The sequence below is a fragment of the Pagrus pagrus genome (assembly GCF_965226575.1).
Source record: "Pagrus pagrus genome assembly, chromosome: 8".
In the NCBI taxonomy this organism is placed as follows: domain Eukaryota; kingdom Metazoa; phylum Chordata; class Actinopteri; order Spariformes; family Sparidae; genus Pagrus; species Pagrus pagrus.
Window position 1 is genome coordinate 11,517,279 of NC_140192.1, and position 17,938 is coordinate 11,535,216.

General features: G+C 38.5%; 1 protein-coding gene across 2 annotated transcripts in view; it reads right to left on the minus strand.

The window, feature by feature from the left end:
• arl15a (ADP-ribosylation factor-like 15a) overlaps window positions 1–17,938 on the minus strand; it is a 99,125-nt gene that overhangs the window by 79,285 nt on the left and 1,902 nt on the right. Inside the window, exon 1 of one of the 2 annotated variants that reach the window (XM_084360358.1) lies at window positions 12,444–12,539. The exons of the other annotated variant lie outside the window; for it this stretch is intronic. Within the exon in view, the coding sequence (XP_084216484.1) occupies window positions 12,444–12,497 (54 nt within the window). The 5' untranslated portion in view covers window positions 12,498–12,539. Of the gene's footprint in view, window positions 1–12,443; window positions 12,540–17,938 lie in introns of those variants that run through there. 2 annotated transcript variants of the gene reach the window in all.

The window sequence follows — 17,938 nt, forward strand, 5'->3', positions numbered from 1 at the left end:
TGACAATAAACACTTTGAATCTTGTGTCTTTGAATCTTAGTTTTGGTAATGATGGTAAAATCTATTTCATACCATGCTTTGTTCTGTTGTATCATTCAACAAAAGAAGCCAAACTTCACAACATGAATCTGTCTAAACATAAGCAACCCAACAACCCTAATACAAAAATGTCTAACATTGACCAAAATACACTTGATGTATCTGCCCTACCACCAGGTCCACATCCATGTAAGACTGAGCCTCCTTGAGTCTGTTCAGACCAAGATGCGTCGGCGCAGGGTTTATTTTTAACTCTGAATTACATATACATTATGTAGGCCGCTTACAGTTTATAAATGATTAAATGTGGGTGTATGCATCTGGGCATATCCGTACAGACATCAACAACACAGCTGCCCACATTTATCACACTTCCTCCACACAAGGCCAAAAATATCTGCGCTCATTGAAAAAATTGGAAGAGGAAACCCCTTTTTATGGGATTGGGTCGCTCTCTCATCACTGTTATCAAAGAGGATTACATCTGGGGGTAGGGACAGGCTTCAGCGGGTACAAAGTGTTGTGTAATATTTTCATCTCACAGACCAGTTAACAAATAAAGAAGCTCCTGCTCTACGATTGCATTGGTTCACAATTGCATTTCTACAGAAAACATTATTTAAAAAAGTTCATAAGACCTGGTTTTGTTCTTGTGGTGATATAGCAGTGAGTGATTTAATTGCTTGTGCTTAACAAGGATTGATGTCTATTATATGGTCCTGCAAAATAGAGCTGTCAGAAATAGTAACTGGAGCATGATCTGCACCAGCTCCATTGTCATAATTAGGAGTCCCTCAGAGATTGCATTGACTGTGGTGCTGACAGTTAAAACATTAGGCAGAGAATTGTTCCAGTTCTCTGTGACTTTACCTGAAGTCTCTATTAGAGTGACAAACGAAGTTAGATTTGTAGATATTTGTAGACACTTTTCAAAGAAAGCTTCATGTAGCTTCATTATGCTGCAACTCCTCCTGTGATCTGAGAGATGTCGGAGTTTCTTCAACTACTTAAAACATGCGTAGACTCCATGAATGTGTGGAGCTTTGTCACATGTCAGATTTTGTTGTTTAGGGATTTGTCATTTTATTCCAATAAGTAACCAAAAAAGATTTTCCCCAGGCCACGGATCAGTCCTGCCAATGGACCAATACAGCCTAAGTCCCAAAGGACAGAAAACATGAAGTGTCTTCAAAGACATCTTAGCTCGAGTGGGTGAACATGTGCAGATAGATTTATAGATATTCCAAATATAGAGAGTAATCAGAAAGAACATTTACTGTACATGACATCTTTTATCCCCTGACTGGTTTATAAGCAAGAACTGAATATCTTGGAACAATTTTGTTCTGAATCGACCCTCAATAGATTGTCACAAAACAGTGTGAAATGGGTGTTACAAAACTACTATGTACCAACATCCCTTTTCCTCTAGTTTTCCGTTTTTTAGACTATTTTTTGAGACATGACATTATACACTAAATGTCTAATCCAGTGTTCTTCAATCCTGGTCATCAGCCCCCTGCCATACTGATTCAAATGAATGGATTGTCATCAGGCTTCAGCACAGTTCGATGAAAGGCAGGGAATCATCTAAAAAATGTAAGGCATGGAGCCCCCAGGACCAGGATTTAAGGACACTTGTCTCATCCATAGATTATTAAAAAATTAGAGCTTCCAACCTGAATCAGATCACTCACTCACTGTATTTTCAAATATTTAACCCCAAAGAGTTATGCAAGAAAATAATTTTAAAAAAATAAAGTAATATTTCCCAATCATTAAGAGCTACACAACTAAGCTTTTAAATAAAAGTCAGAATTTTTTAAATCCAAGCACATTTATCTTCAGCTGCTCTTGATGTAAAATAGCAAATGCTTACAATTACAGCTACAAACTGATTTGGCAAGTATTCATCATGCAGTAATTGTCACTGGAAACTGACCCCAAGCACTGGAAAAAAATCAATATCTGTTTCTGTGGAACAATTCCAAGATAAAAACGTGTAGTGGATCAAAGTCAACATTGGAAAAAAGCTATAACAATAGTAAGTTTGGCTCACGGGTGTGCCAGCTGAACGCTGTTAGATAAAATGACAACCACAAACAGATGAAAATGTTATTTTGAAATGATCGTATTCCACCCAAACCTGCTGCTACCTTGAAGACATAAACACAAACACGGATGCCAACATGTATCAAAGGAAATGTTTTATTGATAAATATAGAAATTAGGCAGGTTCACGGCAGGGATGTTCCCGTACTGTGTTTTTCTTAAAAAGCTAGTTATCTCAAACGGCAGCTTGTGCTGTTTTCAAAAGGATAAGATGAAATATTTTGACATGTGATTTGTAGCAAACAAAAAACAAGCCACCAACAAATTTTAGATCACAGATATTGAAGTAGCACAACTGGATTCATCAACATACTGTATTATTGTAATTCAGAATTCATTAACATTAAATTGCTGTTGTATTCTCGAGGGTTACTTTTTCCTTATTTCCTTAAAAATAAAGGGGAAATTAAGAAATGTCAGACATAGTGAGGTGGTAATGTAATGCTTTTTGTCAAGGTTGGAGCTGTCACTCAGATTACTTTCCCAACCTTGCTTTTTACTCTTCATATTCGGTGAGTTGCCAAAAAACTGAACAAATATTTCTACCTCCTTGTCTGAGCTACCAGGTTCCAGCTAAAAACAAAAAAACAGGGTTGACCATCTGTGTTTTCATGGGTTATTCATACACAATAGTATTACAACTATGCTAGCAACAAAAAATTATTTTCATTATCAATCCATCTGATTTTTTCTCAATTATTTTAACAATGAATCCAGTGCCTGCTATACTTCAAAGTGTGACGTCTTCAAAAAAGACAATTTTGCTTGAAAATGGCTTAAACAATTGCTAGTTATTCAAATAGGTGGTCAATGTATTTTTTTGTCAGTCGACTAATCAATCACATGATTTTCCTGTCTCACCTCTAATTTAAATAACAATACTCATATAAGAGACAATATTCAATATCATATACCACAGTATCAATATGTAGTCCTGTTGCTGTTATAGACATAGTCACAGTCTGCATTGATTTGGGGACTAACAATGACTGGTAGACTGATTGTAAAATGGAGAGAGGCCCTCCGGCTTGGATTACTAAAGGAATTTGCAGCCCACTCATGTATTACAATGTCTTGTGGATAAGCATATTACAATATGTGCCTCAGGCCCTGAGCTTAGTGTGAAGATGGGTCCTTGTCATGTCATGGGGACAAAGACTATTGTATAACGGAAAGACGCTTTAAGGCGTCTCGCAACAAAAGCCTACAGCGCGAAGTTTCACATTCAAGGGCATAGTGAGAGAGGCTTCTGACAATATAAAATAGGTTAGGGTTGTGTAAATACATTCAAACTGCATTTCAATTGTAATCAAACCTATTTGTTGCAACACACAACTCCTTCCACACAACTGTTCGACTAATTCTTGGATGTTTGACCACTACCGTGCAGAAGCACAATGTGTTTGATGGAAGATGGCTGTTTTACTAATTATCTGCTGACGGGGGGAAGTTTCTCTGTACTCGCCTTAAACCCGATGTATATGTACGAAATTTTGCAACATCAGAACTTATTTTAAGGGCAATTGTGGTCCAATATGTTACTAGTAACAAGTCACATATTGGTAACCATGATTTGGAGACTTGAAACCTCCAGTGCAAATACACTGAGAATGGACTTTTCAGTACAGTAGAAGATGACAGATGTCTTTTAGATTCTGTTTTGTATAAATGGGAAAGGAAGCGCAGATTTAATTCTTAAGAACCTTTAATCAAAACCTTTCTTTGGAAAAACCATATCAGGCAGAAATTATACAAAGCTGATGTTTTCCTGTCTTTCCGTTCATTCACTTGCATAAAAGTCATCAATTATTTCTTGATATTCAAGATATTATGTTGATCCCAGAGGGTACCATCTTTTTAAGTCATCACAGTGTTATGGAAGCCACATTGTAGTGCTGTATGAAAAATGTACATACATTGTTAATGTTTTGTTATTTTGCGCTGTCGGATTGCAAACACATCCAAACTCATAAAAAGTAAACTGCACTTATAAATAGTTCATGTATTAGACAGAGTTGTAGAAAGATTCAATTCGGGAGCAATACAGCCTGCGGGTGTCAAAACAAATTCACGCTCAAAATCAGATTTTTGCTATCATTTTACTACCCTAACCCAATAAACAACAGCCAAAGACACACAATGTATTGCGTTTCATTTCTGTAACTTAATTAAGGAGTAGTCTAGACCTCTGATTGAAAAGTATCATGAGATTACCTATGTTGTAAATTGGCACTTAATAAAATTGACTTGACTTTGATTGATAATATTTGATGTTTTATTAAAGTTTAATTCATGTTACTTTCAGTCTTGTTTGCCGACTTTCTTCCTCACTCTCTGACTCTCTCCCAAAAGTTATAGCAACATGAAATGCACAGTTACCTTGCGTAAGCTTTTGAATTTATCTGGGTTTGATCATTGCTGGAAACCTTAAGGATAATGTCAGTACACAACTCAACAAAATAAGATCTTGTCGTTTTTAAACATTTTAACTCAGAACTCTTTCACTCAGAAGTTTCTTGACTGAAGCAGTTATTTAGTGCCATCCACACCACCCGTCATGCTTTGCCCAAATATACAAAACTGAATAATTTATTATACCATTTTAATACATGCTTGCTTTGAACACACTCTAATTATAATGCATATTTCCGTCCGCACTGTCAAGCTTCTTGGCCCACCTACCTTCCCTGTAACTGTATTATGTATCGCCTGGCTTCCCCCTTTGTTGTCGTTACAATTTTACCAATTTCTACCCCTTTTCCAGTGTGATGCTAATATTTTCCATCAATCTGCATTCAAGCAGTGCTCGAACATTGTTAAGTCAGCATTGAGTTTGAAAGACAGATTGAATTAAAACATGTTTTAAAAAGTAACCACCGTAACATTGTCAATGGCCTCCATAGGGTCAATTACCGATCTTTAGCGGGTTTACCTGCATTTAAAAAAAAAAAAAAAAAACTGCAAATCACTAACCAACTGCTTTGGCCGTGTCTTATGGACATCCAAACCCATATAGGACGTGACTGCAGCTTTACTAGATAGAACTTCACCCCTGCAAACAATCATTCATAAAGTCCACACAATGTACAACTTGATGGGCACGACTACTGCATAATACGTGCTATTGAAGGATGTGGCCCGGAAAAAAATCTGCTCCAAGTTCCTGGTATACATGGTACACAAAGGCCAAGTAGCCAATAGATCTCCTTCAGGAAGTTATTCTTTTTAGTTTCCCAAACAACCAGAGCCAAATTCCATCCCAAAATGTCCTTGACGCAACAAAACAAATCAGTAAGGACTGGCAGCCGCATTTTAGGAAACAGTGCTCGATAGTGGGTGGGTGGGTGGGTGACCCTTGGGTGAGCTCTTAATCATCATCCCACCAGGTTCAGTGGTTATTTTAAAGTGTGGGATATTCATGGCCCAGGATGGGGCAATGGCTGCTCCCATCCTGCCTTTCAAAAGAACGGAAGCAGGTTGGACATGTATGCTGCTTTCACGCTGTGAGAAAAACGGTTTATTTACTGCGCAGAAAGATTTCTATGACATAATAGGCTGGACAGAAAACAATAAATCTTTGGGATTTATGAGTCCCAAGGGCTTAAAAATAGTCTGAAGCCATTACTGCTTTGAATTCTGAAGATCTATTTGAGCTCAAGACACTTGTGACAATTTAAAAAAAAAACCTATTCCATGTTAAGATTCTTAGTAGAAATGTAGCTTTAATATCCAAAGTACTAGGTAAACAATATATATGGTTAACACAGTTCCAACACAAAAATACTCATATATAGGAGCATTTGGAGTTTCAGGTTCTTGTTCATGTTATGTTATTATCTGTGAGATAAAGTCTTAACAAGATCAGTGGATTACACCCATTGCCCGAGGTATCTTAAGATAAGAGACCTAAAAATACTTCTTCCTGAAAACAGGATGGCTTTTTTGTCTGACAATAACAACACAGTTTCAAAGGTAGGTATTGGGATTTCCTCTTAAAGCCGCTGTTGGGATTTCTTCTTGTGACCTTAAGTTTCCTTTGCAAGCAGACACTGGAAAGGACAAGTTGTGTGTTTAACTTTGTGTCACCAACTAATAAAATTACAAATGTGGTACACCATGGCAGATTGTCTCCATTTTTGATTATATGTTTAATATATATAAAGCAATATTTGGCTTCTTTTATGCAATTCTCTGCACTCTGTCCTCTGCTTTTTCACTTTCTTCTCTCTACAGAGTGGGCAAAGCTCAGGTTCATCAAACAACAGAATCCTTGGTGCTGGTAGTCATAGTGTCTTGGTCATTAACAATTTGGATGTCTTAGTGACAGGGGGCATTTACAGAGGTCCTTCCAGGTGAGATGCCATCTCACTTACCTGCCCAACTGCAATCCCACCCTTTCTCTAAATATCTATACCAAAAACGTCTGTCTATTCAAATAGGTATGACATCACCCATTGATATTTAATGCATTTTACACATAACATACTACAAGTTATGGCACAATGCAAATATGATGTCGCCATTTAAAAAGAAAGTGCGCTCTTGTTTTGGAAATTTTACATGCATATTGCATTACAAATGAGACTGTTCACACCAGAATTTTAACGTCACAGCTCAAAGAGCACCATGGTCAATCATTTGTGTTTTCCCACTTTGTACACTCACCAAGGGGTCTTTTTGAACTTTGTAGCCATTTGGCAATGTCTAGCAGTTATCTATTCAAAACCTAGCAGGCATAACAACAGTGGTAGAAGAGCTATCCTGTTATTAAGTTGCAAGCTTAGCTGAACGGTTCTAACTTGGAATAAATTCCTGAGTCAGGCTCTACATCAAATGGATTACTGTGATTTAAAAACAAATGTGCTGTATATAAAAAATAACTAACAGCTTTTAGCTGGGCTATCTAAGGAAACAAACAACAGTATGCTACACCAAAGTCATCTCATCATGCATCTCAACATAAAGCCCAACTTAAAAAAGAAACAACAGAGAGGAGACTGAACAGGATGATAATCACAGCTCTCAGCTAATATGAAAGGGTAAGAGAAGGAGTAGGCTGCTCACAGCTGATGACTGAAGACAAATATTTATCATGCCAGTGGTAACAGGAAATGGGTGAATCCTTTGCAGTGACACAGCAAGGAAACCCAGGAGACTAGAAGGAACAAAACAACCTAACAACACCCTGCCTACTCAGGTGTCAAAAACAGCCTTCAGCAAGAGCCTGATAACTGGATCAAGTGCAATGATATAGAGACACTGGTATTCTGCACTTTTTCTGAAAGAAAAATAAGTGCACAGCTCTCTTCAATTCTGGACAGTAACGTTCAACTGAATAGCAGTACACTGTACAGCAGTTGTCTTGCGTTCATGCTCAAAGTCAGAAGTATTTTCTCTGATGCAATTATTTAATTGCATGTGTGATAATTGTGTATTCAAAAAATGAACTAGATCTCTTTAAAGTATGAAAGTGAAACAAGAAGATGCTGCATTATTTTGGTACAATACTCGTTTATCTTTATCAGGTAAACAGGATGCAGGTGTTACAACTGTGGTGGCAGCTGCACAAAACAAAACTTTAAGATGTTTTTTATTCTGGTCTGTTTTTCCATTTTTACCATTTCTGTTCTTTATTTTACCATTTTGATAACCTCTTAAACCATAACCTTGTCTATAACAACCATCCACTACTATAGCATAACCTAAATGTTTAAAAAATAATAATAACAATAAGTAATATATAATAATAAGAGTCAATCGAGTCCCTCCTTTGTTATGTGCAGTCCTGTATGGAGGTGCTGCTGCAGCATCCATGTTGTTTCAGGGTTTAGGAAGTGTGCTGCTCCAATGTGCATTTAACTTCAGTCAGGTCATTATCGTTTAGCACACTTCACCCGGTTTCTTTCCAAATTAAGCATGAACCAGCCTGGACTCTTCTTGTGTGAATGATGTGGCCCGGGCCTGGGGGTTGGAGCCACCATATCAGTGGAGAAGCCATTTTCCACCCCATTAATAACATAATGAGGTGACCATGAAGAGCCTCATACGATCACTTAGAACCTTAATGGTTAAGGCACCCTGCAAAGACAGGGTCCAAAGAGCAGTAGCTATGGTACCTACAGCACATGGTAACTATACTAATATCCCATGGCACCTGCTGTTACCGACAACTTAACCAAAATCTAACCATAGTGTCGCACTGAAGAAAAAAAACATGGTCTGATTTATGATGCACTTTTGTTTTTTCGGTTAGAAAGGTAAACCTAAAAAAGATCCTTCAAGGGAATACTGTTAAAATCTACAGTGCCAGCATCTACTCTGAGCAGGGTCTGGGGCCGACTGGACTGTTGAGCTGGATGATGCAGGAGGTGAACTTGGATAACCTAGGGTGTGGGTTTTGATTTATAGTTCAGCACCAGACTTCATATGAGGGTAGCATCAGTCCAACACTAAATGGCTGTACTGAAGTTGATTAGGCCATAATATGCTTTACTATTTTCACAACATATCAGCATACATGGTCAGTGAACACGGGACTATTCAGCGCAGTATTTATTTTCATTTACTTTGATAGACAGCGTGGTTCATGGTGAGCAGAAGGTTTGCAGTAGTATTGGTTTTGATGTATGTTACCGAAAAGGTGGAGACAACTGAGCTTATTAGAGATATGCTTTATGTTGTCTTCACTACAGTATCAGAAAGTCGAAGGAGAAAACACAAGCAGCCAATCACACTCCTTGCTGTGCTATCTGCATAGCCCCAGTAGCCCCAACATGTAGTTATATTTCACATTTTACATGTAGATGCCTTACATAATGCAAAATTTTAAAAGAGTTTTTGCCTCAGAGTTTATCAACTTATAAAAACTCAGGTCATGGACATAACATGCTGATCTGATTACTCTTAAGCAAATGTATGATCTGATCAATCACCTGCTGTATCAGATGGATCCTCATGTCATTATCACTGTGGTTATTAAATGACAATTTAGAAAATTGCTCCCTATGCATGGCCCTAACAGTGTGTTGTAGCACTACTACTTGTTTTCCTTAAAGTTAAAAAGCCTAACATTAAATCATGTAATATTTAGTTTCTCTCTTCTGAAGAGAAGCGGTTTATTTCAGGTGAAGCAGTTTGAAACCCTGGTGCAAACCTTGCTGGGCTGACACTGATAACAGATAACGGTTGTACAGGGGTCGGGCAGGAGCACTGGAATATTGCAATAACAGCAAAAGTGTCATTTTCATTACGATCACATATCCATTCCTCCCCGGGATAGAAAGGTTAAAAAAACGGCAAGTACAAACAATTTGGTAGCAACAAAGAATACAACTCCTGGAGATAAGGCAGCATTTTAAGGTTATACCAAAAGAAACAAGGAGCACTGGCCGCTGGCAAATCTCTTAAGCTTAAAAAAACATGACATTACCGGATGAATGTTATGAATGAGATTTTAAAGGTTGAACATGCCTGTTTGGATGTAGAAACTTTTAGGCTAATAGGCAGGGTATGGTATTGGATGGGAGAAGCACTGATTAAACAGTAGGTTCTTGGTACTGACAAGTCATCTGCTACAGTCTGATAGGCGTTACTGACATCGTGATTACACAGACTGATGAAAAGTACTGTATAATATTGGCAAAAGTCTAATACGCTGTCTCTTCTGCTATTTATAGTGTGCACAGTGAGTGGGGGACTTTACAGAGAAGAATCGGCAGGAACATGGGAGAGTCTGGAGCGTCAAAAACAGTGAGATTATTTTCAGTCATAACAAGAACGGGTTGTTGTTAATACTGAGCTGATTCAGAGCTAAACGGCACAGCATATTGTAAATCTGGTGTGTACTGATTGATGAGGCCAATTTAAAGAAACAAGAAAAGCTTTTTCCTTATTTTCCTAGTGGCATAACTCTTTCAGCATCACTACCACTGTCAAGATCGATTGTCTGATACTAAATTATTACGATTTCGGACTCAAAAGTTTGTTTTTAATCACAACAGTATTATAAATTTGTATTACAGAGATGCAACACCACTGGTAATAGATCATATCATTACTCTCCCGCAGCATCACCCATGTCAGGGTTTGATTTTGCACACCACTGTACAGGATATTGTGGTGACACAGCAGGGGTCTTAATCTCAATGCCTGCAAGCCAATAAAAATAAACATTCCTTTGAACTTCTCCATGGAAGTGTTATTCTTATATTGATCCCCATTTTAAGCACGCCGTTATCCCACGGTATATCTTAGTGAGGGGCTGAAAACTAACTAAATTAACCCTATTTTCACATGCATGGAGTGCACCGATTTCAGAGTTTCAAATGAGTTTAAGGATGAAAAAAAATATGTATGAAAAAATACATATAATAAAAATGTTATGTTATTTTATGGGGGATGTTGGAATAGAGACTAATTGTAGCTACAACAAAAAAATAATTTACAATATTACCAATGATTCCTTTTTTTTTTGTCAGCGTGCAACATGGCTCTTGGGATAATGATGTGGTTCCCAGAAGACAAAGCCTACAGAGTGATGAGCCATCAGGTAATAAAAAAAATACCTAATTTGAGCCTTGAACAAGACAGTCCACAGCCACACGATGGCTAATTGTCCTCTTATTACAACAGGTCCACAATGGTTTGCAAAACTGCCTTTGACAATAGTCATTACCAGCAATAGTTATTATTACAACCGCGATTCCAAAAGCATTGGGAAACTGTGTAAAACAGAATGTGATCATTTGTTTTTACTATAAGCATCTCAGAAAATATCAAGGTTTCTCAGTATCAGTTCATACAGTAAACGTTATTACTATTATAGTGTTTCCAACAGAATCAGATTTTAATTGTGGTGGTGGCTGTCAGGCGGGGGTAAATTAATGAGTCGGAAACACTGTATTAGCAATACCAGTTATGATGATCCCAAAAGCTTTAGCTTAATTTCACACAATATTATGTCCTGACAGACAAGCTTTATATAAACTTGAAATATGTGTATTTTAAAAACACTAATACAGTAGAAGTCAGTACATTAAATAGGCAAATATACACAGTATGGTAACAGTCAATGCTCTTGCCACTGTAACCCTGGTAACAGGTGATAGCATCATGAGTGGGTCTGAAAGGGGCATCCTCAAAAGGCTCAGTCATTCACAAGCAAGGACGGATTGAGGTTAACCACGTTGTGAAACACATGATTGTATGAAGGATATTACCACATGAGTCTCAGGCACACTATGTATAACTGTTGTTCGTACACAGTTCATTTGCAAACGATCTGTTTTTATTTTACCTTTTACATAACGCCCCAACTTTTTGGGAATTGAGATTGTACCATCAGCCTTCAAAATCTTGAGACTTATCTTTCTACAGTCCTTTTTCAATGTATTCCATACAAACCATTAACAGCACTTCTATAGGTAATGCTCGCCATGTACTGTGGCTGTGCACAAGCTTTCTGTTAAACACTCCCATTTCCAAATAAGCCTCTCTGTTATTGTTCATTAAGATTCACCAGCTGGTCAGGGAATAACAGAGGACCTGACAATACGCAACATGAGTCATCAGCCATGGTTAAAATACAACTATCTGAAAACATGTTACAAACACATTCAAAGGGCGACAATATGCTTTAAAAGGCATTTTTTGTCTAACTCAACATGGTTACAGTACTTAACATGCACACTGATCAATAAATCAATTAGTGTACATTTAAATGTGATAATTACAGATAAATACTGCAGTGTTTCTGATCATTAATTTTTAACCACTCTCACACAAGTATCACTGCAATAACAAAACAAAAAACAACTTCATTAATATTTCCATCACTGCCTCTGCAGCTTAATATTCATGGATCCATTCATAACTGCACTGTACTTAAGACTGCCTGAACTACAACCATTTACCAAGCCAGTTGCTAGGAGCTGCAGGAAAAAAAGACCATAATCTATCTTTGTTTCTGTTCTCAGAGAAACTGCTTTCACTCAAAGACCGCTTGCTCTCTGTAGGTTTAATTTACATCTCACAGTCTCTGACGTCCACCTGTTCCACCTTAATATTATGTGAACACCCACTCAAATGAATCGAAGCGTACTCTCCATTCAGTGGCCAAGCAACAGTGAAGCAGCAGCCGCTGTCGCTTGGTCAGTATCTCTTTCAAAACACATGAAGGAGAGATTAAACCACAGCAAATCTAGCGGTATTCAACCCAGCACACACACTCTCAACACAGCACATCCCTAGCGTTCTCTAACCAGACAGATAACAGCTTGTACGTGTTTTCTTACCGTGTAAAGCCCAATCCTGCACAAGGCAAGGGAGAGCTGCATGTGCTCCGACATTGTGCTCAGCAACAAGCGTAACCCCCGGCAACAAACAAGCCAAGCCTCTGGAGTAAGTGAATGGATGGAGGAGGATCAGGAGTGTCAGGTCAACAACATGGGTCCAGCCCTTCACCAGTCAGCAGCCCGTATCCACAAGCCATCCTTCTAAATCTGAGCTTTACGGAGGGCTTTTGTACGTGTGTAGATGAGCATGATTGAAGGCTGTCTCGTGTTTACTCCGCGCGTTCATTCATTGAAAGATAAAAAACTATTGCCACGAGGATAAGCGGACAGACACAAGCTTGAGATTAGTTTGTGAGGATCTCTCTCTCCACAGAGATTAAGGTCTCAGCGACAACTAGGAATCCAGAATAAGACTACAAATTGGATTAGTCACCATTACCCACCCACACAACTATGCCCATACTGTACGCACAGCTTCAAGAAGTATGAAAACCATTGCTTTCTATGCATGGAGGAGGATGAAGGGATCGACCACTTGAGCTTACAGCGGTCGTGGGGATTTCAGTAACTGTTGTGGGACGCTTTGTTGGAAGTCGTTCTGCTCAGTGAGAACTGTGAGTCAGACTTGTTTAGTTGCTGCTACCATCTGCTGAGCAGTTACAGTGCTAGTAGTGTGACAACTAGTTCAATGGCAACAGGCAACCTAGAATTCAAATGTATTACATTTTTGAACAGCGCTAACATCCATCAAGCACCGAGTATTAAGGATTGAACAATGTTTTTTTTCAGAGCCAATGAGATACCGATTGTTAGTAATTAGATAACCCATATTTTTGGGGTCGATGCTGGTACCAATATTAAGGAGTGAAAAATTCTGGTATCTATATATCGGCCGATATACACGCATTTTTTTTGCAATGATGACACAGTTGATATCTAAAATGACATCAGTGAACTGAAACAGTTAACTACACTTTAATATTATGAATTATAATTAATTATCACACCAAGCATTGTTTTCTGCACTGTGATCTTAATAGCCAAAATATTTCATATCAGCCAATATCGACACCACATAAGCAGATACCGATATACATACAATAGGCCAATATCAGCTGATAATATCAGTCAGTACTTGTGACATGTAAAAGATCAGATAGTGTTGTGGGGCAGTGGATGCTGCATCAGAGCCAAGGTAACACATTTTTTAAATTAATTTATTCTATCAGCAATCAGACACAAAAAAACCCACCAAAACCAATAATCGAAAAAAAAAAGCTGTACATCGGCCAGGTCAACAATTGGCCTATCCCTAGCATGCTACTACTATGCTATAAGACTGCCACCCTCCTCGCTGCAGTAAAACACAGCTCTACTTGCATTTTACGACTCCAGGCTCAACAGCTGAGAGAAAACATTGACACAAACTGAGTCTGCCATGCTGTCCTATCTAAACTGGTTCTACGGGTAAGTACAAAACAGGCTATGATTTTATTACATCACATCTATAAATCCAATAATCACTACGATAAAATAAAAATAGTTTAATACACTGGATTATTCTACAATGCAGTGCATCACACTTTAAGTCTGATGCAGAACTAGATTATAATGAAGATAAAATCTTCAACCTATTGTCCAGCCAGCTGTCACTAAAAGATCAAATATGATCTTGTTTGTCATCTTGGTTTCAAACAAAAACACTAGGGCAACTTACCCTGCAGTCCAATACCCAAACTACCATACTATTTAGTATGCTAGAAAAAGATTTAATATGTCCCAATACTAAGTATGTTAAATGCAGTATTCTGACCCCAAATCCTCTGCGCAGTGGAAGATATACACACATATATCACAGTGTGTCACACAAATATAAACCAAGCCGAGAGAGCACGAACATCTGACAGCTTACTGACAGTTGACAGCCGCCACAATGACAGATGAAAGCACACTTAAGTGTAAGTACCATGTTCTTTGTGCTCCAAAGTTTTGTGCTAAGGCTGAGATGGATATAGGAGAAAGAGGGTAAAAGCTCAAGGCACACAGTCAAGACAAAGCAGTATGTCCAAATTGTATGCATACTGCAGGCAACGGTATGTACTTTGTAAGGGCAGCTGCAGTATGTACTAAAAAGTTAAAAAGAAAACGTATGTGATTCAGAACGCACCCCTAGTCTCTGGCTCAGGACCAGTACTACACAATCAAGACTTCCTGGGTCAAAATGGTCCAGAAGCATTTTTTAAGCATTTTGAGTCCAGAGCTTTTGTCACGTCTCTTTCTTTTCATCTCTCTCAGAAAACTTTCCATTGCATACACATACCTAAATTTTGTACAGTAGAGGTCTTCATTCTTAATGCAACTCCTCATGTAACAAGGCAGCACATAAGGGGCAAGTTTGACTGTAGTTATGAGTTCCTATGAAAGAACTGAGTCATTTATAGAGCTCTGCTTATCAAACTGCATTTGTTTATAACTTTTATGGACCCATCCTACAACCCTAAAATAAAAGCAGAACAATAACCCATTGACAACAAATGCCTCCACCTATCCATGTCCATAATTTGTGTTTCTACTGAGGAAAAGCAATGGGAGTGGTTATGGCCTGAGAGAAAGTAAAGGAAATGAAAGCAATTAAAAAAAACATGAAAATAGTTCACTAATGCCTCCTTAGTGCAATGATCCATCAACGAATGTGGATGCAGATATAAAAGGGATTAAAAATGCCTGTGCCTGATCATAGCATTATGAAAAAAATAAATATTAGCCATAAATATGCTCTGATCTCCAACAGCAACACTGATGTTGCTCCAGCCTGAAGATGCTGACTCACTAGCACTCTCCACAGACACAAGGGAATCACTGCATTGAGCTGCTAGCCAGCAGACACAGAATCCTGGCTGACATGTTGCTGGCAGGTTAAAAATCAAGGACGGGGGTTTAGGAATGCTGTTGTGCTCTGAAAGGTATTTCACATTGCAGCTGGAGGCTGTGCACTGTAAATAAAAGGACAGGTTTTAGAAACTGTGGCTGACTTGGCAAGAGTTTAGGTAAATATCAATTCACATCCATCCAAACTGAAGATTGAGAAAACCTGCTCTCATCAATGGATTGAGTAAATGATTAGCTTAATATCAATCCCAGTATTAAAAGCACACACCACTGCTGAAAGATTTTGTTGGTGCTCTACTCTTATCTGCATACAATAGGTCATTTTTGTTTGCCTCTGAAAGGAGCTTAGCGGAGACCTCTGCCAGCACCAGCGAGGTGTGGAACACGGTCACATAGAGGACAAAACTGAGAGGACAAGTAACACCAGCCTATCCCATAGGCGAACAAGCTGGATTCATACACTGCCAAGAACTTCCCATCAGCTTTCTTTCCTCTGTGTTCACTGGTGAGACGCCAACCTGCTATAGCCTGATGTGTGCCCTTGGACAGGAGATCAGCTCTGGGATACCGTTGGTCAGCCTAAAAAACAAGCTGGCGTCTGCTAAGACAAATGTATTTTCATGAGGTGTGATCTTCTCTGCGCAGGCCACAACAAGGGTGTGTTCTAGTAGCTGAATGGTTAAAGTGCATATCACATAACCGCAGCCTCTCTGATTCGGTTCTGGCCCGCCGGGACCTTTGTTGCAAGTCATGCCCCACTCTTTCCCCTCGTAACGCTTTACTCCTAAATACAGCTTACGTCCCCAAGATATCTGCAAACAAACATCCTCTGTTAACTCCTAACTCATGTAAACTAATGGCATCAAGCACTAAAATGCTTTGAGCATAATGATAGCAATCATCAGAGGAGATCTCATATTTCAAACTCATCATTTTTAGTATATTTACTGAGGATAACTTGTGAATGTGTCTTTTTCACAGACTACAGATTAAAGCTTGGAGGCTGGCTGTGTGCTTCCAACCAATTTATGCTGATTTTTCTTTAAAAAAGGATGAAGAGTACATGCTGTAAATTTAATGTTCTTAGATTTGCAATATGAGAATTAGCATTATTTCAAGAATACCTTCACTGAGACTATGTTGCTTGTTTTTAATGTTATGGAGGTGGCTGAACAATGCCTGTTTATTAACAAGCATCGTACCTGCTCGCATTTTACAGTATAAAAATCCAACCATGACACTTTCAACTTCGACCCGTCCAATCAGCCGAACCAGGTCTCATTTTAAAAGTTTTAGTGCTGTTCCAATCTACATACAACAACAACACAAAAGTGGAAAAAGGGACATAACAAACAGGTGGCAGCTTGCTTTGGTAAATTTCAAACTGACTGAAAACAGGTGTTTGACCAGTCAGTTTGCCCTGACAAAACTATTAATAGTAATGACAGCTGAATAACTGCCTTCTCAGCTGATGTTTATGGTATAACAGCTCCCTTTTCAGAAATATGGAACAAGTACACACAGCGTTCACAATCTCAAAATCTTTACTCATTAGCCTGCTAGTAAGTGTTGTTTTAACATAATGTGTCCATGTTATATATCATCTAGAAAAGAAAAGCTTCAGCCATTAGCTGGCAGATCCCCTGTCACTAGGCATAGTTAAACCAAATGTTACACATTCACTTTCATGTGGACAGTACACAGATCCAACACAACATGGTGAATTACGTCAAGCATTTAGAAACAAAAGTCAATTTTAAAAAAAACATCCAATGCAATAGTTTAACTGTTATCAAGAGGCAATGATATAATTAGATAAACATCACACTTTTTTACAACACTCCAAATTCATATTTTCCTTTTCTCGAAATTTTTCCTCCCATTTATGCTTTCCAAACCAACGCACTGGAGGCGTGGCCCAGCCTATTAACAGAGGAAGCTGTATTCAGTTATCTGTCACACCCATCATTACCATATGGTTTGAGGTCAATGCTTGGTGGCTAATGGTGTCACTAATCTTTGTCATAAGCTAAATTACACAATAAGTTTTTCAACACTAGACAATATGAGTATTGTCTAGTTTTTACAGATCTGACTTCCTTCAGAGCAGAGCTGCAAAAATGACCTGAATGTCATTCCACCTGAGGGTTTAGACACTCACCCATGTGTAGTGGGAATAAATAGTCATCCCTTCAGCAAATGTTGTGTAAGACTGAAGGAATAGCATACTGTGAATTTGCCTACAGCCATTAGTGAGCACAGATAATGCAGTGGAATAGTATACGACCATGCAAGCATAACAGCGTGTTAAGCAAGAACCGACAAAGGAAGTCTCAGTTTACAAAAGTAGTCTCTGCTACAGTGAAACCTCAGGAGAATGATGCTGCATGTTCTTGTATGGGATTTTAGAAATTATCATTACAGCCACAGTTTGGTTTTCTCACATTCAAAGTGCCCTCCGCTTGATGTGACTCGCAACACATTCGATGTGTCATATCTGGTGAAGTCAAAGAGTTGGTCAGTCACACAGTGCACTTGTAATTTGGTAAGGTTGTATCATGGCAACAGCTAGCACCGAATTCCTCTGTCAGTGCTGCCGTTTTGTG